The 25,898-nt window shown below is 44.8% G+C and overlaps 3 protein-coding genes across 7 annotated transcripts in view; 2 read left to right on the forward strand and 1 right to left on the reverse strand.

Annotated features, from left to right (window-relative positions):
• Positions 1 to 20,462, forward strand: part of SSB (small RNA binding exonuclease protection factor La) — a 32,651-nt gene extending 12,189 nt beyond the window's left edge. The window contains exons 1-12 of one of the 2 annotated variants that reach the window (XM_037397369.1): positions 10,015 to 10,123; positions 14,745 to 14,819; positions 16,227 to 16,330; positions 16,498 to 16,672; positions 16,807 to 16,914; positions 17,015 to 17,115; positions 17,364 to 17,435; positions 17,520 to 17,562; positions 18,296 to 18,436; positions 18,813 to 18,996; positions 19,169 to 19,300; positions 20,022 to 20,462. In XM_037397369.1, the coding sequence (XP_037253266.1) occupies positions 14,754 to 14,819; positions 16,227 to 16,330; positions 16,498 to 16,672; positions 16,807 to 16,914; positions 17,015 to 17,115; positions 17,364 to 17,435; positions 17,520 to 17,562; positions 18,296 to 18,436; positions 18,813 to 18,996; positions 19,169 to 19,300; positions 20,022 to 20,119 (1,224 nt within the window). In that variant the 5' untranslated portion in view covers positions 10,015 to 10,123; positions 14,745 to 14,753 and the 3' untranslated portion in view covers positions 20,120 to 20,462. Of the gene's footprint in view, positions 1 to 10,014; positions 10,124 to 14,744; positions 14,820 to 16,226; positions 16,331 to 16,497; positions 16,673 to 16,806; positions 16,915 to 17,014; positions 17,116 to 17,363; positions 17,436 to 17,519; positions 17,563 to 18,295; positions 18,437 to 18,812; positions 18,997 to 19,168; positions 19,301 to 20,021 lie in introns of those variants that run through there. The other variant, XM_037397370.1, reaches the window with a different exon arrangement.
• On the forward strand, positions 2,459 to 9,349 carry KLHL23 (kelch like family member 23). Of its 4 annotated transcripts, XM_037397365.1 has the most exons (5): positions 2,459 to 3,914; positions 5,423 to 5,575; positions 6,154 to 7,320; positions 8,084 to 8,364; positions 8,764 to 9,349. In XM_037397365.1, exons 1-3 carry the CDS (start codon positions 2,702 to 2,704, stop codon positions 6,462 to 6,464), a joined length of 1,677 nt encoding a protein of 558 aa, XP_037253262.1. In that variant the 5' UTR covers positions 2,459 to 2,701; the 3' UTR covers positions 6,465 to 7,320; positions 8,084 to 8,364; positions 8,764 to 9,349. The 4 variants fall into 4 exon arrangements, with proteins under 4 accessions (XP_037253262.1, XP_037253260.1, XP_037253261.1 ...); XM_037397363.1 differs by having other exon boundaries at positions 8,084 to 9,349; XM_037397364.1 differs by lacking the exon at positions 8,084 to 8,364.
• Positions 20,120 to 24,748, reverse strand: METTL5 (methyltransferase like 5). The gene is given in 9 exon segments (XM_037397375.1): positions 20,120 to 20,234; positions 21,162 to 21,211; positions 21,857 to 21,908; positions 22,203 to 22,219; positions 22,222 to 22,284; positions 22,667 to 22,848; positions 23,295 to 23,409; positions 24,090 to 24,211; positions 24,512 to 24,748. Coding segments are annotated over 8 exon segments (642 nt in total). The 5' UTR covers positions 24,199 to 24,211; positions 24,512 to 24,748; the 3' UTR covers positions 20,120 to 20,180.
• Between the last annotated feature and the right edge of the window lie 1,150 nt (positions 24,749 to 25,898).

A 25,898-nucleotide genomic window follows, 5' to 3' on the forward strand; every position in this document is an offset into this window, starting at 1 on the left:
ATCTTTGTGCTGGAAAAGGGGTGCTTTTTGTGGTTTTGATGAAAGTACCAAAGCAGGAGTTGAGAGTAGATTAAGCAAAGTAGACTACTTGAAATATTAGCAATTATGATCTAATCAAGTAGAGGGTAGAGCTGATGCTGTTTGCTGGGCAAAGTGCGTGTTGGAGACAAAAGAAATTTTTCAATTGCAGCAGGTAGACCATTAAGCTATTAATGTGAGATAATCTTGGGTGGATTTTTCTTTCTCCTCTTAATAAAAGGTAAGAGAGAACTTTTCTGAAGCACCACAGTTACCAAATTTTTTCACATTTGGGTGTAAGGGAAGGGAGATGAGTGTCTCCAAAGGGAGAAGCTGGTTTAAGCTGGTAACCTAGCCAAAAGAGAAAGGGAGAAGCTCCTTGAAGGGACTCATGCTCAGTGCTAAGTGTTGCTGGCCTCCAGACTTACTGGTGGTTTAAATCAACGTGCTGCCTGGGAGGGAGATGACTCAGGTAAAGTTGTTATGAAAAGAGATCTGTAGCAGAAGGCGTATGTGTGTATGGGAAGTTTTCTGTATTTTAACAGGTCTGCTGCTGTACACCAGCCACTCTGAAGCATACTCAGCATTATGTGCTGGTAGGATGGCCTGGGAGAAGGTCCTGCTTGTACATAGGAAGCTGATGAAATGGAAAGTGCAAAACCACAGCAAAACAAAGCTGTTGGCATGGCAATGTATAAACAGTCAGGGCCGTACAAGGGAATGCTGCAGAGAAAGAACGGGAGTGAGTAATGTCGCTGCGGGAGAAGCCCGGGTCAGAGAAGGCAGGGCTGTGGCTAATTCCGGGGTTGCACCACAAAACTCTGATTGCCTGGGCTAATTGTGCATCAAGAAGGACTGAAAAACCGAAGCAAAGATGTGTGAGGGGTTGGTTGGTTTTTGTTTGGATTAGCTTATTTATGTCTCTTACAGATGTATTATGTATGTCTTTTTATAGAAAGGCCAAGGGTGACCTCGAGGCCTGTGGCACAGTTGGTGTGTGAGGAAGGATGGCGGAGGGGTATGTCTGTATCCATTTTGCAGTTCAGATTCTTCCTTAGTTGGTGCTTCTGGTGTGGGCATGGTGAAGTGCCACCTGTAATCCAAAGAAAAAAGTCGTGCTTTTTAATGTGTAGAGCAGGATCTCTCCAGATTTCCCCCTTTGGGTATTGCCGGGATGTAGATAATAATAACAGATATTCGCTTCCTTTTGGTAGGAGAAACCAGGTGATATGGAGAAATAGTGTGGAATGGGGGCAATGGACATCGATTGTGATTGTATATGTCTGCTCAAGGAATGTGGGTATGGTGACTAGTCATGGGTGCGGTGTCTGGTCACATAGGTACACAGCCTTGAGGAGACACCTACAGCTTTGAGGAGACGCCTGCCCTTCTTCCTCTAACAAAGGGGCTATTTTAAAAAAGAATGAGAAAAGGATGAGAGATATTCCAATGCTATCTAGAGGGAGGGAGTGCTAAGTCTCCTTGCTGAAGAAGATCGGATGGTCACAAGAACATGAATCACCTACAAACCTGCAAGACCACCACATTCCAGGCAAAGGACTGATAAGCTAATTAACATACGAAGCGAGAGTAAGCGGTTTAGGTAACGAATATGTATAGGCGTTAATTGAATATTCATTTGTTTTATTGTATAAATGTGAGATGGTTCCTCACTTCGGGCATGCACGCTTGTGGAGGAGCGATCCCCCGTGCATCTGCGCGCAATAAACATACCTACTTTATACCTTTCGAGTTATAGAGTCTAATTCCGTACATCACAGGGCCTGTCCTTGCAATCCCGGAGAGCTCTGGCAGGGCCGGGGGAGCCTGCTGCCGGATCCAAAGGATCCGAGCCCTTCTGCAGGTGAAGGAGGAAGTGCAGCTGCTTAACCCCAAAGGCTTCTGTGTTTCAAACACTGGTAAAGGTCTCCGTTGCAGAAAACGTTCCGCTAGCAGAGTTAAAAAAAAGACTTCTTAAACGGTGAACGACGTTCTCAGAAGCGCTAAAAGCCGGTACAGCCTTCTTCCCGAATTATTTACTTATAGTTGCAGTCTGTCAACAGAGCTGGTGACCGGCCTTGGCACCCTGCCAGCTCCAGGTGTTCGGGGAGCGCTCTGCCCGCCCCCTCCCGAATCCTGCCCTTCCCTAACGGGGAGCGCCCGGCGCCCGCTGCCCGCCCGGCATCGCTCCCCCGAGCGCCCGGGAGCGCGGGGCGCCCCTGCGGGAGGCGGCTCCGGGTGGCTGCCCGCGGCGGCCGAGACCCGCCTCGCTTTGCCGTGCGGCTGGGTGCCGCCGGGCCGGCGCCGCTCCCCCGGCATCGGCCTCGGTCCCCGGTGCGGCCGGGCCGGGTGTCATCCCCGCAGCCGGCCCCGGCGTCCCCGGCGGGGGGAGCCCGCGGGCAGCGGTCCGGGCCGCAGCTCCCCCGGGGCGCGGCGGCGGGGGGCCGGCGGGGGCGGGCCGGGCAGGCGGCCAGGGCACCGACGGCGGAGCTGCCCCCCCCGGCCCCGCCGCCTCCCGCGGCGCTTCCGAAGATGGTCACGGCGCCGCCGCGGGCCCGGGAGCGCCCCTCGCCGCGGCCGCGCTCCGCCCGCGTTAAGCGCCGCGCCGGGGGGGCCGCGGGGCGGGCCCGGAGCCGGGGGCGGCGGGGAGCGGACAAAGCGGCGGGGGGCCCGCGGGGCGGCGATGGCCGCGGCCGGGGCGGAGGACTACTCGTACCTCTACACGGACTCCTCGCACCCCTCCGAGTTCCTGCGGGCGTTCCGGGCCTTCTACCTGGACGGGCTGTTCACCGACATCACCCTGCAGTGCGCCTCGGGGGTCATCTTCCACTGCCACCGAGCCGCCTTGGCGGCCTGCAGCAGCTATTTCAAAGCCATGTTCACAGCCGATATGAAGGAGAAATCTAAAAACCAGATCAGGCTCCCCGAGCTCAGCCATGCCGTTCTGGAAGCCCTCGTGAATTACGCGTACACATCACAGATCCAGATAACAAAGAGAAATGTCCAAAGCCTGCTCCAGGCTGCAGACCTCCTCCAGTTCGTGTCGGTAAAGAAAGCCTGCGAGCGGTTTCTGGTGAGGCATTTAGATACTGACAACTGCATAGGGATGCACTCCTTTGCCGAATATCACGACTGCTCGGAGCTAGAAAAAGAGTCCAGGAGGATATTGTTGTGGCAGTTTGAAGACGTGTGGAAGCAGGAAGAGTTTCTGGATGTTGGCAAGGAGAAGCTCTCTTTTATTCTCTCCAGAGAGAACCTCAATGTTTGGAAAGAAGAGGTAGCCGTTGAAGCTGTCGTTAAGTGGGTTGGACACAACGTGGAGGAAAGAATTGAAGACATCTATGAACTGCTGAGCTGCATCAAAGTAGACTTAGATAACATGTATTTGAGGTCGGCTTTAAGCCTGCAAAAAAAATGCAGACTTAACGACAGTAAGATAAGGTCACTTGTATACAGTGCCCTGAACCTCAGTCCCAAAGGTCTTTCCAGAAGACCCACAGCAGCCATGTATGTGATAGGAGGATATTACTGGCATCCCTTATCAGAAGTGCATGTTTGGGATCCTTTAACCAACACCTGGGTCCAGGGAACAGAGATGCCAGATCACACCAGAGAGAGCTACGGGGTCACTAGCTTGGGACCAGACATCTATGTGACAGGAGGTTATAGAACAGAGAGCATCGAAGCCCTTGACACCGTGTGGATATATAACAGTGAGAGGGATGAGTGGACAGAAGGCAGCCCCATGCTTGATGCGAGGTATTACCACTGTGCAGTTTCCTTGAGTGGCTGCATCTATGTGTTGGGTGGTTACCGAAAGGGAGCTCCGGTGCAAGAAGCTGAGGTCTACGATCCTTTAAAAAAGAAATGGCTTCCTATTGCAAACATGATCAAAGGTAGGTAAGCTCTTGTATGGCGTCTGCCTCAAATGTTGATCCTTTTGTGTTCACCACTTTTAAGTGCCTATGGCACTTAGGGTTTGATCCAAGTTCTAGTCAAGTCCACGGGAATCTCCTGTTAATATTGGTGGGCTTGGGTTCAGGTCTTTACTAGCCAAATGACTGCAAACATCCAAATGCAGTGCTGGGCTGTACAGAGCTCTAAGGTGGAAAATCACGTGGTAGTCTGGGTTTAATTTTGCCTTCTTTCAGGAGTAAAATTTCTGTTCAAATGGGAAAGAAATCAGAAAACTACCTGCAATTAAGAGTCCATTCAGCAGACAGTCAAAGAGCAAGTTCCAGTCAAGGGGTTGTATTGTTTTAGTGTAAGATCAGATTACTAAGATTTTCTGTGCAGTCATTTATAAAGGTGTCATCTTCATTAAGAACGTATTGCATGAGGTTTCCTCATGTTTCAGTGTATCATCTGTGCAGGATCCCCAGTTTAATCTTTAGTGGGAGAATAATAAACACTAATACCTGTTTCTAGCAGCCAACATAATGATCTATTCAAAATGTATAAATTTGGATCACAGACTAACTGAAGGGTATTGTTTTGTTATATAAACAATTATACATTTTATCATACATTTTTATAAAGTAATGCAATTATTTACAGTTAGTTATAAAATTTTATTGTGAATTGATGCAACATAGTATTTTTCTACATACATGAGAGTTTTTGGAGGCATGTGTAACAGGAAAGAAGCACTTACTGTGCTCCTGCAACTTTCTTCATTGTATATTTCCCACAAACAATACCATTACTCACTTTCTATTTCCTTTAAAAACAGAAATGCTACCCTAATACTGTGAGGAGTTACACATTCTGTGCAGTTGTTTTGTCCTGTTTTCTGTGTGGAACTTCTTAGGTCCTTAAAAAAAAAAACACACTAATTTCCTAATTTTGGTCCATTTAATCTTGCTAGATTCCTTGTTTTATTTTGTTTTGTTCTCCTAGAGACAGCGTTAACGTGGCTCCATTCTGATTGTGTCCTTGTTTATACAATAGCGTAATTAATAATACTGTGAGAAAGACTAAAAATACCAGAAAAGATACCCCAAGATACTGAATGATCTCAACTCCCATTGTCTTTGTCCTTGCCATATGAGTGACTTAAAAATCTCTCTTAACTTCGTGAAATACTGAAAGTAATTCCCTGTTCCAAAACCAATGTGACAATGTCTTTAATTACTGCATAAAGATTCTGTGAAATGTTGTGTGGCTGTATTACAGGTAATATGTATGCACTACTGCAGTTCTATTTAATTGGTCTTGACTAATACTGATAAAATAAGGTGTCTTAGCAAGTTTTTTGTTAATTTCACACAATTAAATACTTGCAAGCATAATTTCACCCAAAATTATTAATTAACGAGTCATTTGAAATGAGATTATGGATGGAAGAGACTGTGGTTATTGTGTGCAGTCTGAAGGTGTGTTGTGACTTTCACACTGTGTGCAGGTGTTGGAAATGCCACTGCCTGTGTCCTGCATGAAGTCATCTATGTAACCGGAGGTCACTATGGGTACAGGGGAAGCTGCACCTATGATAAAATCCAGAGATACCATTCAGGTAGCAATGAGTGGAGTATAGTCACCACAAGTCCGCATCCAGGTAAACAACAATTTCTGTAATGAGTGTAGAGCTGATTTCCTTACTTGTATCTGGGAGTCTTTAAGCCCACTTAAGAATTTCTGGCATGTTCCTAATGAAAGGAAAAACGTCTGTAGGGCAGCAAGGGCCAGAGTGGGACCATCTCCCATTTCCTGACTCTGAGAGGGGAAGACCCTCTTCAAGCATCCGTTCTATGGAAATCACTCACTATATAAATATTGAACTAAGGAATGGCTGCATTCTATTAAATAATACAGTAAACTAACTTTCTATAAAATCTATTCATAAGCATTTAGCAAAAAAAATGTATATGAATTTTAAAATAGTTTTGTCTGTGTTCTACATTCAGTAACACTAAGTTTTTTAAGCAGTTCTCTTTAAATACCGGTGCTCACGTCTGTATGTTCTATAATGCCTTGAACTTGCTTTTACCAAGTGTAGCAGAAAATCCTGAGGTGTCTTCTAAGCTCAGTGAAGAAACTCAGCTACCCTCAGTGGTGCCCAGTGTTTGTCATGCAGTTGCAGTTTTAAGTTAACGTTATGATGTTGAGTTGAACTGTGTTCCTTTCTTCCTGAAGAATATGGATTGTGTTCAATTACCTTACAAAACAAGATCTATTTTGTGGGCGGACAGACCACGATCACGGACTGCTATGACCCGGAGCAAAACGAGTGGAAGCAGATGGCTCACATGATGGAGAGAAGGATGGAGTGTGGCACGGTAGTTATGAACGGATGCATCTATGTAACAGGAGGATACTCCTATTCAAAAGGAACGTATCTGCAGAGTATTGAGAAATACAACCCTGAACTGAATAAATGGGAAGCAGTAGGTAATCTTCCCAGTGCTATGCGGTCACATGGCTGTGTCTGTGTGTATAACGTGTAAACATACAATTTTCAGATTGCTGTTACAGCAAACACCAGATGCAGTATTCATCTTAGCACATCATTAAAAACTAGGTATAATTTGTCTTTATTTTAAAAAAATCAGAAATACAAACGTCACAAGAAGATTTCCATATATGTTTTAGTCTAGTCATTCTTTATAATGAAAGTTTTCAAATGACTCTGTTGTAATATTTTTGTGCAGCTGTATAGGGACTAATGTGAAAATCAGATTTGTTTTCATTAATCACTGGGTGGAACTATGATCTGGTGCTAAGGTGAGTAAAGCCAAACAAAATGCTTTGCATGGACGACTACAGGGCTTAAGATGAAATCTTTGATACTCCAAAGGTAGCTATAGAAATGGTTCATTGCCACAAGCTAAGCATGTGGTACGTGTAGAGCAATATCGTTTGGATAACTAGGTTATCACATCCAGAAATCATGGGCAGTTATCACATGCCTCTTTTTGTACCTTGAAATGCCAGACTGGAGAAGAGCACAGGCTGGGAATGAGGGAAGAAATGTCATGTAATAGCCTCAGAGCACAAGCTGAAAGTGTGCACCTTTCCAGGAGGAGAGCAGTGCTCTGCAGTACAAGGCAGTTGTAGAAAAGTGCTCACTTGGCTGTTTTCACACTGGCAGGGCCTGTGAGAAATAAAAAAAGACTCTGCGTGGCTTTGCAATGGGCTCTTTGGCTGATGTACAGGTATTGGTGATTTTTTTTTTTTTTTTTTTTTGTCAGAGAGAAGCCTTACCATGGTAACTAATTTATAAAATCAAATTTAAGATGTGTACCTTTGTGGAATAGAAGGTGGAAATGAGAGAAACTGGAAAGTTGCTAACATCCCCCTGAGGTACAAACTTCTCTATTTTGTTTAATACCATTTGATCTTTTTTGAGTGCTAAACTGTGATTTGAGCAAAGGTGACAGCTCAAGAAACTTGTCAAAATATGTTTTGCATGGAGAAACTGAACACTAAGTGGTCTGCTGGACCGATTTATTATTTCTCTCAAAACGTAATAAGAGATCTTCAAATTCTGTCTAGAAGGCAACTTGAGGTGGGCAGGAAGGTCATAATTTTCTTACCTTTTCACAGGGAGACTCCCGTGGCAGGCTCCCAGGGCAGCAAGGCAGTGCCAGCGCTGGCAGAAAGCAAAATCCATATGTAGTATTTAAGTAGCTGGTGTTTTGACCCTGCCCTCCCCAGCCGCCTTGCCTGCCCTACCCTGTAGGCAGTAATACAAATTGATTGAATCATTGTTTCAGTGACTTAGGATTTGTTTTCTCCTCATAGCTTGCATAGATGGTGTAATGTGGGGCTTATTAGCCTTGTTCCCTGAGGGAGCGAGGTGCAGCTGTGTTGCCTTTGCATGTGTAAGCTCCCCTCTAGGGCTGACTGGTTTGCCTGGGTTCAGCCGTGGTCTGCAGGGAGGTACAGGCCTTAAGGACGGATGTTTTCTTCAGATTTTGTGAAAATCTGCAACAGGATAGAGGGGAGAGAGAGACGCTGAAAGGAGTTGTTGTGGAAAGGAGTTGTGTGGAAAGTATAGGGTGGCAAAGCCTTCCCAGTGCTGAGGAGGTGGCTGTAAAAAATGTTTCCACTCCTGCTTTTGCAGCCCCTCAGCCAGTCCCGCTTGGGCTGCCGTGGGGCCGTGCGGTCTGATAGCAGTGATCCAAATAAAGAAATGCCTCGGGGAGCACAGAGGCGCTTGTAGCCCAGATCAGTTCACCAGCCCCGCTTATAAAATGACAGCAGAAACAGCTGTTGGACATTGGCACGAGGGGCAGGGACAACACAGGCTGCCCTGGGGTGTGCTGGGAACTTCCTATGCCCCCACTGCCACCTAAACTGAAATTCTGGGTTTATTGGATATGATGGAACGTGCTTTCCAAGCAGGTGAGCCCTGAGTTTCTATTATTTCTTTTTCTTGATCATAAGCATTTTCAACATTTGTTGTTGTTTTTTCACATTTTTATGCTATTTTTCACTTGCATTTGATTGCTGGTAGCAGGCAGCACTCAACTCTTGAGCTTTGATGTGAAGTTCTGTGGCGTGTATATAGTTCTTGTTTTGATGTCTTTGTGTGTCACCTTATTATGTCAGAAGCTCATGCGCATATGAGTGCAGTGTTGCTTTGTAATCCCTCCCGCTGAGAGCTATTTAAGCATCCAGTTTAACTTAAAGACTGTAAACTGTGAAGAGGTGTGGGGAATCACTCTGATGCTGTTTAAAATGCATGGGCTGGGCAGGTGGGCAAATAAAAAGTGAATTTGTTTTTCCTGGAAATCTCCACAGCTGAGAATTGTTCAGAGGCAGGTGGAGATTTAAAGGACATCACAAGAGCATGAAGGTGATCTTTGTATTGAACAAACCTTAGTGAACTCAGTGTGCATATGTACCCGTGAAGGTTCATGGTTGTTGAAAAACATGAGCACGGAAGAGCTGCTTGTGGCTGCCCTGATGTTCAGCTGGCCCGCATCCTGTCACCGACAGCCCTAGCTCAGTATAAGGATGGAAGAACAAGGCAAGGACTAACAAAACCTCCCAGCGGCCACCGGCCTGCTGCTTCCAAACTAGGTGCTTAATGCTGGTGGAAGACAGTGCTGTTCCACGGTTGGAGCACAGGCACTGGAAGCTGGAGTCTGCTTTCTCCCCCTGGGCACCCTGCAGGCAAGCGATGCACGGCTCCCTGGCCTCCGCGTAACTGTGAAATGAGTAAAAAGCCTTCCTTGTTCTCAGGTGCTAACAGAGTACGTGCTGATCCGGGGTAAACAGAAGTCAATGCGGTTACTGCCTAGGGCTCCAGATTAAGTCCTAATTTGTAGAGATTTTTGAATGCATTGGAATAAATGGAGTGTGGAAGTTCAGACTCGCAGCTCAATTTTAACTGGTGCTATTTTTTACACAAACCTACAACACCCTTTTAAATTAGCTGATGGCTGTAGCACACCCCAAGAAAGCGTGTAGCGATCTGGTCTGGAGCACAGGCAGGAATATGAATGCGGTGAGAGGAACGGGGGCTCTGGCTGCTGGTCAGTGACTCGTGCATCCTGCGGGAGGTGGGAAGCCGGGAGCACGGGAGCTTCCCGCCACCTGGGCAGCCGGCTGTGCCGCTGCTGTGCTGGCCGGCCTGTGTCGCGATAGGCGCTGTTTAACCCTTTCACTTGTGAACTCGAAATGAGCTGACACCGAAGCGGGGTCAGTGGTTCAGCCAGCGCCATTTATTACGTTACTTGTGCGATCCCCGTGTCTGCAGCACTGTAGCACTTAAGTGAACGTTCGCGATAATTAATAAATGCACATACAGCGTCAGCATGCACACACGGGCTTGGGGTTACCTTGTGCGCACTCGAGGAGGGGCCCCGGGCCGGTGCCGGCACTGCGGCGGGTGCCCGAAGCGCGCGGCCCCGCCAGCCCCGCCCCCCACCGCCGCCGCGCGGCAGGAGCGCGGGCCGCCGACCCCGCACGCTCCCGCGCGCAGCAGCGCCTCCGCCCGCGGGGGCTGTGCCGCGGGGCCCCGCCCACCGCTGCCGCCCCGCCCCGGAAGCGCGGCCCACGTGAGGGGTGGACGGTGCCCGCGGGGGCTGCTGGGCCGCGCGGTGCCGAGTGCGGCCTTGAGCGCGGCGGAGCGAGGCCGCGTGCCGGGCTGCGGCAGGTTTGTGCTCGGGGCGGCCTCGGTCCCGCGCCGGGCGGCTGCTCCCGGGGACGGCGCTGCTCGGGCGCTCCGCCGGGGCCGGGCCTGGGCCTGGGACTCTGGGCCACGGGCCTCGATGAAGAGCGGCGTGGCGGGCCGGGCGGGCTGCCGGGCGGGTGGCGGGGCCCGGGTGGGGGAGCGGCGGCCGGGCCGGGCGGGAGCCGGTGCCCGGGGTGGCGGAGCGCGTGCTGCCCCGCTCCGCCGGCTGGGGCGGAGGCGCGATGCGGGGCCCTGCCGGGGCGGGCTGAGCCGCCGCCGCTCCTTCGCCCGCGCCGGCCACGCGCCCTGCGGCGCCCCGCGCGTGTGAGGCACCGCTGGTTTCTCAGCGCTGCCGGTAGAGCCCCGCTGCCGCACGTGCGGCTCCCGCCGCCCGGCCCCGCCCCGCGGGAGCGACCCGGTGCGCAGCGGCGGCCGGGCGGGAGCCTGTGCGGCGGGGCGCGGTGTCGCCGCAGCTGTAGTGAAGTGGCCTGGACCAGCGCGGCGGCCCCAGCCACGGGGCCGGGCTCAGGGGCCGACGCGTCTGTCGCCCACGTGCTCCTTATAAGAAATTCCTTATATTGCGCCGACTCGGTTCAAAAGCCAACCGTGAAAGCGGCATCTGTGGTAGTGAGCGGTGGCGGCTGATCCGCACCTCAAATAAAAAGCTGTTTCGGTGGAAGCAGCTGGTCCGCGGGCTCGGAGCTCTGGCGCAGGCTCCTGAGCAAGGTTCTGTGCGAGTAACGGCTCCCGTACTGCATCGGGGAAACGCCGTTACGGTAATGGTAAAAGTGGTAAATGACTGGTGAGATGAAAATCCACCTGAGAGTTCTTTTGGGATGATGTAGCTAATACATAGTGAGAGGAAATCGTTCTAGTTAGCGGGCTTGACTGTCCTTTTCCATTTGTGATGTCAATCTCATACTTGCATTATTTTAACTCGTTTTCATTTTGCATGGTACTGGTACAGACTGGATGCACAGAAGGAACAGGTCGGTGAGGCCTGCTAACAGCACTGATAGTGAAATCGTACGTAGGGTTTTGCATGCTGCTCAGACTGACTGTTCTTCAGGGGAGCTAGCTTTTTATCAGCCTTCATTGCTGCACAGTAACCGAAAAGTATCGATCTGGAAGTTGAATCCTAGCTTGTGCCAAATGACTGAGCTAAAGAGTCTGAAGTGAGCATGTGCAGCACGACTAGAATTTCTCTTAAATTAGAAGGCTGCTTCTGCTTTTATTCTAAATAGGTTAGAGCTTGATCACTGTCTGAACTGTATTTCGCACATGGCAAGCTTGAGTCTCGGTCTTGCCTTCAGTTTGTCATTACTTGCAACTGAATGGGTGCTTTTTAGAAAAACTTCAGACTTAATCTGAAGGAGTTGTCCCAGGTCTCATGGTGTTTTATGCATCTTTACAGTTTGTTTTTTACCTTGAAAATACTGCTAAGGAAACAGATTTAGGTTTTTGTCTCCTCTTATCAGTGGAGCTGAGCTGTATGGTGTGGGTGGAAAGCAAGTTCCTGGTTCTGGGCATTTCGGTACTGCAGGGGAGGCAGACTGGGACAGCCATGCACTGTGAGAGCTGGGGAAGTCCAAGAAAGACAGGGTAGTCAGGGATATAAGAAGGCTGGAGGAGTTTAGGTGGCAGAAGCTAGGTGAAGACAAAAGCATATGTTCTTTCATTATACTTTGCAGCACTATTATCTCAGCATTTCTTAATGGCTTCTTGGGTATCCAACTGTAAAAAGAAGGCCGTCTTGCGTATGTCAGACTGGTGTGGCTTTTGGCAAGGTTAGAAGACCCAGGCTACCCTGGACGGTTTGAGGCGGGGGTCCTCTCTAAATGACAAAGCCAAAGCGAAGTCAACTGCTTTACAAATGGGTTCTCTTGTAATTACCATCTCAGACGTGCTGCCTGTGTGTAATCCTCACCTTATTAACTGGCGTAGAACTGCTGGTGATTCAAGCAGCATACAGCCAAAAGCTCCCAAGTTTTATTTTAACAATTTCTATCAAGGGAAAACTTGCTCTAAGAAATCCAGGCACCATTCAGTATGACGCAAAATGGCAAAGGCCACTGAAGGAGCAAGCAGATATGGCCTACTTGGGGGCGGGTCTGCATTTCATGCTACAGGGGAGTACAAAGCAACATTCTCCACTCAGCTCACTGTTCAACAGTGTACTTGAGACTGGCTGACCAAATGGAAGGTGGTGAGGGAAGATTCCTCTATCCAGCTCAATCTGTGTTTCACTGTGCACCAGCAGATTGTCTGTGTTCTGGAGTTCCAGAACGTACTCTTAATGCATTTTCTTTAAAATGGGATACATGACTAAAATACAAATTAATTTTTCCCCTGAATATGCAAGAGAACAGGGTTTTTCACATCTCTTAGTAAATTACTATATAGTCTTACACATTAATAGAGCCATACTGTGAAAAGCACCCATAAGAAAATGGTTCACTTAAATATGTTGCCTAGTGCTTAAAAAAATCTGCCACACCCAGAGAAGAGTTTGCAGTGTGAGTTAAATCACCAAACTAAGGTTTGAGGATATGAACATGTGCATAGCAGCCATTCAGTACCTTTTTTTGATGCTGAGGATATAGTTTAATGTCAAACCTAACCCACTACAACTGCTTGCTCCCAGAGAAAGGTTTTTCCAATTACTATTTTTTCTCCTGTTGCGCTCCCTGTCATTAACAGCTCCATCACTAGTGTTTTAGTCTACAAGCTGAATGAAGTCAATGACAAATTTATCTAATGGAACTGTTCTTCCCTTTCTTCTCTGGGGGTTAACTTTCTCTTGGACCAGGTGTTAGAGTAGCACACAAGGAGTGTGGTCAGTGAGTTGATCCAATGGGAAAAGCTGTGACTACTCCATAGCCTGCCATTAAATTACACCAAACTAGGTATAATGTGAAAGAGCATTGGTTTCTCTCACAAGGCAGGTGGTGGGGACAACGTCACAGGGGAGTATTAACACAGGGCCAGTACCTGCACGTGGTGATGAACTCCGTCAGTCTCCTGTAGTCAGGGTGGCAAATGTGAGACATCTCTGAAGTAACTGCAACTGCTTGTGTTCCATGGCCTGGATTTTAGTAAAGTGCTTTATAGACAAGGATCACACTGAACATAGCTGTCAACTAACACTCGCTGAAGTCATGCTCTAAAGAGTGTTACAATGTTAGGTACTGCTGCAAGTCCAGTAGTGGAGACCAGGATGCAAATTTTAAGACTGTAAGTGCATAGATGAAAAAGAACTACAGGCAAGTCAAAGGATGGAACTTAGCTTTGAGATCGGGAGGAGGAAGAAATGGGTGTATACTGCAGACTGCAGTAGGCTGAACAATGATCAGTGAATTGAACTACTAAAATAAGAAGATGGGGCTACCAGGCAGGTGTACTGATGAACGTAATTTCTTGTGACAAGGGAGTCTCAGGGGAATATTCCCTGCTTCTGCGTTGCCAGTCAGCTTGGTGCTCTGAAAGATGTTACTGTCCTGTGAGCTGCAGAAGAGCAGAATGTGTATGCTTAAACCTCTCAAACCATGCAAGACATGAGTGCAAACCCGTCTTCACTGTAATTACAGATTACTGATCTGTGAACAGGGTTAACTGAGGGCCATGAAACTACTTCATCTTCTGTAGCTGGATTTAACAAATGTGATCGTGCCCAAAGGGAGAAGGAAGATATCTGTGCTTCGTAGTTCAAAACTGAATTAAAACCAATTTCTGGCAGCTTTATAAAGCTGCATTTTCCCTCAAGGATTACTCTTCACATTCTGTGCTTATCTTGCGAGCAACTAGATAGACAATTTCTGATCTCACTTAACTTTCTGGCCAGTATCTGCCTTTTTACCAACCTTCTAGTACCTGTAGTGATTGTTTGTGATGTACTGGGATTATATGCTTAATGCCATTTCAGAGAAGTTACTTTCAACTTAAAACATCTTACCTCTTATCAAAGATGCTTGATTCGTTATTCAGGCAGAACTGCAGTGAAGACAAGTTTGTAAAGGAGAGAACTAGATGTTTTTACGATGTATTGATAAACGCTGGTATTTCTTTTCCTTCCTCCAGTAAAGTTCCTTGAACTTTCAAAGATTAGTTAGGAGGCAGAAACTCGAGGAAAGTTTCTAATTATACTTACTTAGGAATATTAAACAATTTTTGTTACTGATGTTTTGCCTAGTGGTCAGACCTTGGGTTTAACTTAAAGAACAAATGTTTGTTTGTTTAAAGAACAAACTTAGGTTTGTTGCTGTTAGGTACCAACTGAGGATCCCTGCCTAGAAAAAGGTAAATAACAAATAACGCCGTAAAGTAAGTGGCAGCATGTTTCTTTACCTGTCTTCAATGTAGAATGCCAAATGCTGCCTTAACAACAAAAGTATTTTACTTGGGTTTTTTTTTCCAGTTGTTTCATAGTTGGAGTTCTGCAGTCGTATTTAAAAGTTAGCTCATAAACATAAACATATGGCTGAAGAACTTGTCTGTTATCTTCTTTAGATGAGGCTGCAGTGAAATGCAACACTGTAAGAATATAAGTCTGTAGAAAGTACAATTCAATACATAGTGCCTTTGCTCTGTATTCTCTTCAACACAGCTGGTGAAGATGGCTGAAAATGGAGATGGCGAAAACATGTCTATTTTGGAAAGTAAAATCTGTCAGCAAATTGAGGTAAGTTCAATTTATATTTTTGGATCTGGACTGAGATGTGGTTTTGGAGACATTCATCTGTAGGGACTTGGCTAATGGGAACTTCATAGGGAGTTAGACTTGAATCTTCAGCTCTAAAAAATGCCTGACGCAGCTCTATGGCAGGTATTTGTAGTCTGAGTTGGAAGTTATTCTTGTCTAGAGTTACCTGTAAGACCACCATTTAAAAACACAAAAGGTTTAAATTGCTAGTGTTTTAGATACTACAGCAAGTGAATGTATCATTAAACAATTTATTACTATGTTCACTAGGGTTATTCTGTGCAAATAGGAATGTGGATTTTAATTCTATACAACTTAATTTTGAGGTGGAAAAAATCCTCCTACTCAGGAATCTGCTGATTAAAATATCAGCACATTGCATAACTTGCTATTATTATTTACTGCTACAAATTGTAACTAAACTTATGGGCCTACTTTAAGTATTATTAAGTATTTCTAACTCTAGAGGCTTGGAGGCTTACCCCACAATGGAAGACGGAGCACATAATTTAAAATTACATCAAAACAAACCCGTTTTCCTGAAGGACAAAAGTAATGCATGTGAATGCCCATTAGTATATGGAGCTGTAGTCATTATCTATGAAAAAAACCCCCACAACGAAACCAAACCAAAACAAACCCAGGGCTTGAGGAAAAACAGCTGACAAAACTTGGCTTGTGATAATGTGAGTTTGAGGTATACTAAAGGGAGAGGTATTGTTTTAAGACTTGCACTGACTTCTTAAAGCACAATGATATTGGTGGAAGCACTCCAACTTACCCTATAGCTTCAAGTATTTGACCCTAGTTAGATGACTGCTAGTAAGCAAAAGAATCTGATTAAGTTTCCTATCTTGTACTGAATCATTTTCTCATGCTGGACGTGACCAAAATAAGAACACAGTAAATTAAAGTGAAAACATTTTTTTTTTTATTTTACAGTATTTTCTTGACTGAGACCTAGAACCTCCAGTATGATTTCTCAGTGTGGCAAATACAATATTCTTGCTTATACATTCTTTAAATAAGGACTAATTTGACTTTTGACTTGGCAGAGCTTGATCAGGTTGATTAATCATTATGTTGACAGAATAAGGTTCATGCCTTTCCTAAATAAAACTGTAGTCTACCTTTGCCTCATTAGTCCCATTGGATGAAGCAATGGTGTTTTTTTTTTTTTATAGTTGACATGTTGCAGCTAACTTCTGGAAAAGTATCCTGTTAAAGCAGGAAGTGGTAATTACAGAATTTCTAATTGTTCAGACTAATAAATTTTGGTATGTCTCAATCCACTGCAGTAAGTTGTCAGATGAAAATAAGCTTTTTAAGACTGAACATTCAAAGACAAATCTCTCTCCCTGCCTCTTTCCCCCTTCTTTTTTGCAGTACTATTTTGGCAATCACAATCTACCAAGAGACAAGTTCCTAAAGGAACAGATCAAACTAGATGATGGCTGGGTGCCTTTAGAAGTAATGATCAAATTCAACAGGTAAAACAAAGTACAGCTAATCTGGGTGGAAGGGTAACTTTCAGCTACTTATCTCTTTTTGGGGCCAAATGTCTCTGGTCTGCATGAACAACTCGTATTGCTGTTTTAACATTTGGCTTCCGCTTTGCCTATGTATTTGTAATAACCTGTGTCTGCTTACTCAATAGGTTAAGTCGCCTTTCAAAAGATTTTAGTGTTATTGTAGAAGCACTAAGAAAATCCAAGACTGGTTTAATGGAAATAAATGAAGACAAAACTAAAATCAGAAGGTCTCCAAACAAACCTCTTCCTGAATTAAATGACCAGTATAAGGCTGCAATTAAAAACAGATCTGTATATGTTGTAAGTGAACTTCCTTTGCTCTGTGCTGTTCTGCAGGACTTTGAAAACTAAGTAAAGCTTGAATTAGACTAGATACATTATAACTTTAAGTGTCAGTTTGTTGCATATAATCCAACCTTGTTGCTGTCTTGCAGAAAGGCTTTCCACTAGATGCAACTCTTGATGATATCAAAGAATGGCTTGAGGATAAAGGTCCAGTTGAAAACATTCAAATGAGGCGAACGTTGCAGAGAACATTTAAGGTAGCTCTTGCAGTGAACGGTTAGAGCTGGGGCAGGGATGCCCTGTTCTGAAATTCTGTTCAATAACTCTTAACACTGAATGCCTTTTACCTTTTAACAGGGCTCAATATTTGCAGTTTTTGATAGTGTTGAGTCTGCTAAGAAGTTCACAGAGATCCCAAACCAAAAGTACAAAGACACAGAGCTGATAGTACTTTTCAAGTAAGTCCACTGAACTGATGTATGAACTAATAATGGTCAGGGGTGGATTTAGACAAGAACTTGGCTTGGACCCGAGAATTGTAAGTTTCTGCACTGTTGTACAGGTAGAAAAGCTAGCTGTGCCTTTTGGAGACTAGCACCTCAACTCCAAAAGACAGTATCAACTGTCTCTTGGCTACCATGGTCTTGCTTTATAATTACAATGGAATACTTTAAGTGGTATTAACTTAGCTTATATTCTGTTGAAGGGAGGAGTATTGTACAAAGAAGAATGAAGAAAGGAAACAAAACAAAGTAGAAGCTAAAGCAAGAGCTAAACAGTAAGTCATTATCAATTGAAGTGCCTGGTTTTGCTCACCTGACCACATTTGAACTGACTCTTAACTAATTTAACTTTTCTACAGGGAAAAAGAAGAAAAACAGAAACAAGCAGCAGATGCTGAAATGGTATGGTTTTTTAAAATCTCTGTACTTGAAAACTATGCAATGCTTGCTTTTGTACGGCTTTTCAGTCCACACAAAACAAACACGCTCCTGCAGCTACATTTTATAAAGTTAACGTGGGATATTCAGAGTGTGGAAGCACTTTCCACAAAATAATTTCAGCTTTTCCAGCTAACTTACGGCAAGGCTGTGTTTTGTCATGGTATTTAATCTTACTTTCAAGAGAGTAATTTTATTTAAAGGATCATATCCTGAATTTAAATTATTAGGCATGTTTACCTGTTCAGAAATTATCCTGAATGCACCATTGCAATGACTGTTTCTTCTGTGGTATTTAAAGGATCCAGTAAGGATTTATGTCAGTGTTACATAGATTTTCAACCTGAGGTGTCAGCCTTCAGAAAACTGTTTTGTAGAAGTCGAAGAGTATAACTTTCTTGTGGGAAAGGAGTCCTAACTTCCACATAAATCTATCATAGTAAGCAAAGAAAATTTAAAGAAGGGGAAAATAAAACAAAAAAAGGAGGAGGTGGGACATAGCATGCAAGACCTGGACATCAGCATAGATAAGCTATGTAGCAAGAATGGTTGGGTTACTGATGGTGCTAAAGGGGGTGACTTCAGATTATCACTATCATGTTTTTATAGTTTTAGGATTGATGGGGAGAAAATATTAATATTCAAGCTTGACTCTTCAACAAAAATTTACTTTTAAAAAAATTATTATTTCATTTAGAAGTCTCTGGAAGAAAAGACAGGATGTCTTCTGAAGTTTTCTGGTGATCTAGATGATCAAACATGCAGAGAAGATCTCCATGATGTATTTTCTAATCATGGAGAAATCAAATGGATACACTTTGTCAGAGGTGCAAAGGAGGTCAGTAGACTCTTAAGCAGTTAAGATCTCTGTGTTAAAGTTTGAAACTGAATGATTAAGTGCTTATTCTGTTATGTAATCAATAAGAAATTATTTATTTGACTTGGGGAATTGCAGAATATTTAAAGAATTAAATTGTTCCCTTAAATTCTTTCAAAAGAACATATAGTGGTTCCAGCCTTCTCAGTTGCTACAGTCAAAATTGAGCGTGAATGTTTGTTAGGACAGTCTGAGGGTTTTGCTTCAGTCTACACATATTTTATATCATGCAGGAGCCATGAACTTGCTAAGATACCTAACAGGGTGTGTTGTTCATTATTCTAGCTGAATTTTTTTGCAGTAAGATTCAAATACAAATGCCACTCTTCTTTTTAAGGGTATTATCCTATTTAAGGATATTGCAAAAGAAGCTCTGGAAAAAGCCAAAGAAGCACATAATGGAAACTTACAGCTTCGAAACAAGGATGTTACATGGGAAGTGCTAGAAGGAGATGCAGAGAAAGAAGCTCTGAAAAAAATACTGGAAGATCAGCAAGAATTGCTGAAACAGAAAACAAAAGGTCCTACTTTTATTGGTTTAAGCATTTATAATGTCCTAGAAGTGGCATTGTGTGAAAGTAACTGTAAATAGTGAATACATACTAAACACTGACTAACTGTAAAGCATTATTTTGAGCTTGCCAGTTTAAAAGACAAATGATACAGAGTTCCTGACATCTTATATCCCCACAGGACGCAAAATTAAAGGAAAAGGAAGAGGGGGAAAGATACCTCAAGGTGTGCACAAAGGAAAAGTACAGTTTCAGGGCAAGAAAATAAAATTTGAGAATGAAGAAGAAGGTGGTGAAGTGGACAGTAAAACAGGTAAGTCTTCTGTGCACTGGATGCAGCTTCTTCAGTACCCAGTGCTACCTTCTGCAGAAGTACTCATGTTTCTTACAAGCGTTTCATATTTGGCCCTGCACTGTAGTATTTCTGTCCTGTTGTCTGTATCTTTAAAGTAACTTCAAGGGTCTTGTACTTGATTCCTTCCAGAACTGTCCAAAAAGCATATTGAAATCATTACTAAATAGCTGAGGCTGTACTGCAAGGCTGTTCAAAGCATTCTGCATTGAAAGATGCTGGTTGTCGGTAACGTTATACAACTATACAGACCCAGTCTCTTGAGTGGTGATTTTTTTTTTTTTTCTTTCCACTTGAGGGTATGAGAAAACAAATAGTTTTGCCTATTGGTATTTAGTTTGGAGAAGATGAAGAGCTAAGCTTCTGTTCATTAGATAACAGTACTTCCTTAAACAAAACCCAGTGAAACCTACTCCTGTTAGATTATCTCTCTTCATCTTCTTACCTGCTCTCCTGCTGTGAAGTTATACAGGGAAGAAGCTCTTAAAAGTTAGTATTTTAGAACATCTAAAAGCTTTAAGTCGCAGTAGTAAGTAAACCCTCTAGCACAGCAGTGGCTGGGAATAAACTAGGACTCATCCTTGAACTTACATGGTAGGAAGGGTTTGGTTTTTTCAGAAGCTTTCAGGTAATACTGAAATGCTTTCCTTTACTGTAAATAACTACATATTTGATCTTGCAGAACCAGCAAGTCCCAAGAAGAGACCACTAGAGGAAATGGAAAAAGAGGAACCTGCACCAAAACAACTGAAAACAGAAAATGGAGATGGAGATCAGTAATACAAAAATAAAACCAGATTGTTTTTATTGTTCCATTTTCAATAGGTTTTAAAGTCATGCTTCAGTTCAGAAGTTTCTTGGCAGAAAATCTAATGAGATCCACTTCAATGTCAACCTACAATGAGAGGAAAGCTTCATATTGTTGGGTTACAGTTTTTCTGTTTAAGCATGCTTACTCTTAACATACCACCCTGGAAAACTCTTTTATATTTATAGTTTTGTTTATACTGTCAGATCCTCTAAACTTCTCTGGCACCTCATTCAAATGTAAAAGGTTCTGGACTTTGTAATCTTGCGGTTATGTTAAATAGCAGCTTCAAATAAATTCAGGACTTAAAACTGCTTACTGCTGAAGCCTGGATGTTAATGTAATATAAAGCTGTAACTGTGAAGTAGTAAAGCTGAAGCACAGACTTCACTTAAGTTCAAGACACCAAGAGAATAGGTACAGCTGGATAAAACTTCTAATCTTTGCTACTCCAATCTTGCTCAGTCTACTGCAGGATTCTCTACTTCCCCTGTGGCAAAGGGATAGATGTTTTCTAGGTCAGCATTCAGCATCCAGGAACTTGGCTGTAGGCTTAAGCTTCCGTACTCTAGCATCCTGTCTGGATCTTCTGTTTTGTGTTGAAATGCACAGCTTCTTCCTGCCCCCTCTAAGATGGTTTCAGAACACTGAAATAATGCTACAGCTGTGAAATCCTGGTTACTCTGGCCTTCATTATTTATTCAGTCTTAAGTTCCAGTTGCAGACAGGATCAAGCAAATAATTACTAAAAGCTGAGTCAGGGCTACCTGCTGCTTTTTCACATCTAGTTGTAATGTCTGCTTCGTATTACAATGCTTCTTTTCCCTATTCAATTACAAAATGCAGTAACAGCAATGGAACTTGATGCCATCGTACTGAACTTGTCTCAAGTGCTGTGAGCATTCCCCATCTAGTACATATTGCCCTGAAACTTAAATTTTCTTAAGTAGAATTTATTTACCTGCCTAGTACAAGACAGAGCATTTTCTCAGTTAAGTTAGGTTTTATACTTACTGATTTCTTCTTATGGAACTTGTATGATGCTGGTAAGTCATATCTAAGTTCTGCAAACAGTACAAAGAATCCTTGTTACACTAGAATGATTATTAAGTCAATTAACTTACATTACACCCACGTTCTATTTCTTCTGTTGCCCTCTGACTAGATAACTGTCTTGACCTCTGGACTAGATTAAGTGAGCATTTAGGCCAACCACATCAGACAGTATGTGGATGGCTTAAATGCAGGTGTGTTTCAAGCACCTGTGCAACTTCCATGTTGCATGAATGTATGCATATGTCCATCCAGCACTATCCACCTGGTGACAGTTAAGAATTGGGAGGATACTTGAACTGTCACTATAAGTACAGGATTTTTTTTTTGTGTGAGGGCTGACCTGCGTGTTGCTTTTGTTATTCAGCAACAATCTCTTTTTGAAGCAGGAAGGTAGGCAGCTTCTGCTTGAAGGCAAAAACTAGTCCTGGAAGAAATCCAGTTCTAGTTCTGCACAGATCAGAGCTTTATTAAATGCCTGCTTGTATTTTAGCCAGGTAGCAAGGTATATATCTAAAAAAACCCAACCAAAGCCAAAATGGCTGCTTAAATAAAGGCTGTCATTTTCAATATTAAATCACACATTTATCTCAGGCTGTTAAGACTGGTTAGCTCCCAACGAGATGCTTTGGTTTTTAACAACAAATCAATCTTACCTGCTATGACTTCCATCTTCACTTCCCATTCGTCTGCTTTCTTTTGAATGTGCTACAATATTAGATAAAGGTAAATTGAAGAGCTAGTTTCTATACCATCTTATAAACCCCTGTACATATTTAAGAAAGTCTCCTGTGCTTTTGTTTTTCAAGTTGAAACATTAGATCAAATATTTATCTTGATGTATGTGAGATCATGGTTATTAGACATGATTAGTATAAACCCAAGCCAAGTTTCATACCACACAAAGGTGTGAACAAATCAGTGAAGCTATAGACAACATCATTAAATGCCAGCTATTTCATTGCCTGGTTAGTGCTTGCCCTACTAAAATGAAGAACTTACCTGCCGCGTTGAAGTTTGTGAAGGGAATATACAGCTGTTTTTGCCATTTGTAAAGCAGTTTTCAGAAAAATCATATCCATTCCTAAAGGAATGATGAAATCATTAGAATTGTCAAATGCAAGCTTAAACTAGAGGATTTAAAGATCTGCTTCATGCTTCTCTGGAGTCACAGCTATTTGAGACTGCACTGAATACATTAAGGTACAGGCAGTATTTCTAAAACTCACCCAATTGCTTTTAGTAAAAGCAAAAAATGATAGGGATATGAAATAGCTAGTACTGTTTCTTTCAGACCCAGTGACTGTTAATTAAAATGTTAAAGTTGTTAATCTGTACTTAGGAAACTGATTCCAGATCAACAAAACTCTAGGAAATGGTAATAAGGAAGGGAGATGCTTCTTTGAAAGTGTTGCCCTTGCTATTTCATTTCTAGTAATTTCTAACCGACTTTCAGAATTACCAACCTTTATTATGCTTGGTACCAAACGGAGGGTTCATAATAACTGTGTCAAAAGTCTCTGACATGGCGTCAGAAAAAGAACAGACATCACACTGAACCATGTTGACATTCGTGAGCTCAAAGTCTTCAATATTGCTATTAAATATTTGCAGTGCATCTGCATCAATGTCAAACCCCACACACAATCTATTAAGAAAAAAAAAAAAGGTGTCACATATTAGTGTTCTGCAAACCAAAACAGTGTTTAAATACTAAAGTTTTGAAAGGGATCTGTGCACACAACTTGTTTTATCTCAGAAACCTAACAAGCATACACTATAAATTCAGTGCTGACAAAAATGCGAGTAGCTCCATTGCCCTTTCTCAAATATCCTTTTAAAGTTTGTGAAGGAAGTTTCATGTATTCATTTCGTGCTTCACGGCAAAGCAAACGACTTCCAAATTCATAGCAACTGTCCACCTCTTCCACTATTTGAATAGTTATTGACTGTCTAAACATATTAAATAGCCTAATTATGCACAGATTAGATACCTAAAATTAGTTTAGTTCAGCATTACTATATTCTAATCTTATTTTCTACTCTTCTGTGCCAGAAAAAAAACACAATCAGCACTTAGTATCAAGTACTTACCCTGCTCCTAACATTGCACTACCAATGCTGAGCATGCCACAACCACATCCTAAATCTGCAATTGTTTTGTTTTCAATATCATCAAACGTATTGTGAATTGTATAAAGCATACGTGCTGGGGAAAAAAAAACAACAAACCACAGGTCAATAATATCAAATATGCATCCGATTAATCAAGACAAGCTACCTCTGCTTTCAGAAAACTCTGGACTAAAGGTTTTCTTGTCATGCAAAATTGAGCTGATGTTCTCACTGCCTGTAGTTCTCTTTCATTTATATGTGAAAACAAGTCAAAAGCATTTTGGTGAGTTGCAGAGCTCTACATCTTTGATGGGGAGGTTACACATAGAGCTGTTCGCATTTTTTGTGGGAAAAGTACACCTTTAAGTTTTTTTGAGGAAAACCAGTAAAAGTAAGTAAAATACTGGGGAAAAAAATCATAATTAGGGTATCAATGAGTGTCTGTATATAGACTTTATTTTCTCTGTATCATGAAATAAGTCCATTTCAGCTTTCTTATTTACAGATTAAGATGTTTCTATCACAACATTATCTTTTAAATCAATTTACTCGATTTTTGGATTGCACGTTAACAGTATCCTTCCAATGAAAAGAAGCTAACAGATCATTAAAATATAATTAATTACTTTCCTGCTGGATATTTCTCAACTACTTTAGTGGAAAGGCTTCAAAGGAGGCAATACAGTAGAAACACTTTTAAAAATTTTTTATTTTGTTTCAAAGTGCTGCTGAAGAACTAGCAAAAGAGAGAATGGTGCTGTAGTTAACCGCTACCTGCGATATGAGGGCTTGTTGGATACTGCTCAAGGAGTAGTTTTGGGCTTTCAAAAGTATCAACTTGTTGAAGACAGCTTTCCAGTTCTTTAAGCTTCAATTTCTTCATGTTTATAGCTTCACTAAGGAAAATTACATTAAAATGTGATCGGTTACAACTATATAAATAAGCTACGTATTATCTTAGATTATTTTATGCTTAAACCGCCACTGTACTCCTCAGCACCTCCCCGGCGCCCCCCGCAGCCGCTCCCAGGGCCGCCGCGCCGGCGAGGGAGGGGGCGGAGCGCGGCGCCGCCGCCCGCCAGGTTCCCCCGGCCCGCGGTAGCCCCGGGCCCCACGCACCGCCAGCGGCCGGCTCCCGCCCCCGCCTGGGCGCCCACCGGCCCCGCACCCGCCTCGGCCCGGGGCTCCGCTCCTACCGACAGGCCCCAGTCCGCCGGCGGCAGAGGCGTCCAGGCCTAAGCGGAGCAGGAACCGAGGCCCCGGCACGGCTACCAACCGCACCGGCCGCTCGCCCAGCAGGACCCCCGCCGCGGGCGCAAAGCCGCTGACTCGCACGCAGCTCCGCCGCCGCCCTGTGCGCCGCCTCCGCTCACCGCAGCCCCGGCGGGGCGGGCTGAGGCGCCGGGCCGGGCCGATGCGGGGGGCGCCGCCTTGCACTTCCGCCGCGCCGCCCGGCCCCCCTGCCGCAGGCCGCGGGTAGCCGCCCCTGCCGCCCGAGCGGGGCCTACGGGAGGGAGGTGCAACCGACGTTCCCCGGTTTTTAATTAGCAGATGTTAGCTCCGACTGTCGTGTATCATCAACGTGGTACGTTTTATTGCAGTCTTATGTGCTACCGCTGTTACGTACCTGCAAAAGCCCGGTCTCCCAGGCACGTCCCCCAGCACTGTTGAGCGCCATTAGGGACGGAAAGCCAGGAAACGGGCTGCTACCTGTCCCGTGGGAAGAACCGTCACTGAGAGAAAAGGAACAGATCTACTGACTTGTGTTTTCCTTCCTCTGATCCTGGAGGGAGCCCTACTGCAGCCTGTGCCCGATATTCCCTGCCCTTAAGGAACCGGCAGGCAGGTCGGCAGCAGGTGGGCAGCCGCAGAGCACCAGCGGCCAAGCCCTGCCTTGGGCACTTGGGGGGCTGCTGCTGTCACATAAGGTTACTGTCGCTTAGGGACAGATGTTTTTTTTCCTTCTAAGGCTTTCCATTATACAGGTGAAAATCTACCTGTCGAGCTGTACAAGTGCTGGTCAGTATGCAAGCTACGGTAATTCACACCCAAACACGCTCTCCCCTGGAGGGAGCGTGCGGACGCGCCCCGGTGCCTCAGGCCGCCCGGACACTGCGGCGAGCCCGTGGCCGCCCAGGCGCAGGAGCTGCCGGCGGGGCGCCGTGCCGCTGCCGAGGGCCGGGGGTGCTGTGCCGCCCCAAGCGGGGCTGCCCATGGCAGCGAGCGCGCAGCCGCGGGCCCGAAGTCTCCGAGGTGCCTCCCGCGCCCCCCACGCAGGTGCCTCTGACCTCAGAGCCGCCGCCTCAGCCCGACGGGGCCCGCGCGGGGCGGCGTCATCCCGGCAGCCGCTTCGCTCGAGGAGCGGCTCGGTAACAAAGAAAACTCGGCCGCCGGCGCGGCGCGGCCGGGCCCGGCGGGCCCCTCCAGGCCGCTCCCGGCGCCCCCGTCCTGACAAGACCTTTGAGGCGCGCGGGCGGCGACATTTTGTGAGGGGGCGGCGCGGGCCGCGCACCTGCGCGCTGCCGGGGCGCCGCGGCCGGCGGGGAGGGCAGAGGAAGAGGAGGGGTAATGTCAGGGGAGGGG

The sequence above is a fragment of the Falco rusticolus genome, chromosome 8, assembly GCF_015220075.1.
Source record: "Falco rusticolus isolate bFalRus1 chromosome 8, bFalRus1.pri, whole genome shotgun sequence".
NCBI lineage: Eukaryota > Metazoa > Chordata > Aves > Falconiformes > Falconidae > Falco > Falco rusticolus.

What these genes read in the sequence shown, in the direction of transcription:
- KLHL23 (XM_037397363.1), top strand. Translation starts at nt 2,702, where the DNA reads ATGGCCGCGGCCGGGGCGGAGGACTACTCGTACCTCTACACGGACTCC. An exon ending in TATTGCAAACATGATCAAAG is followed by an intron (nt 3,915 to 5,422) that starts GTAGGTAAGCTC and finishes CACTGTGTGCAG; the next exon opens with GTGTTGGAAATGCCACTGCC. An exon ending in CACCACAAGTCCGCATCCAG is followed by an intron (nt 5,576 to 6,153) that starts GTAAACAACAAT and finishes TTCTTCCTGAAG; the next exon opens with AATATGGATTGTGTTCAATT.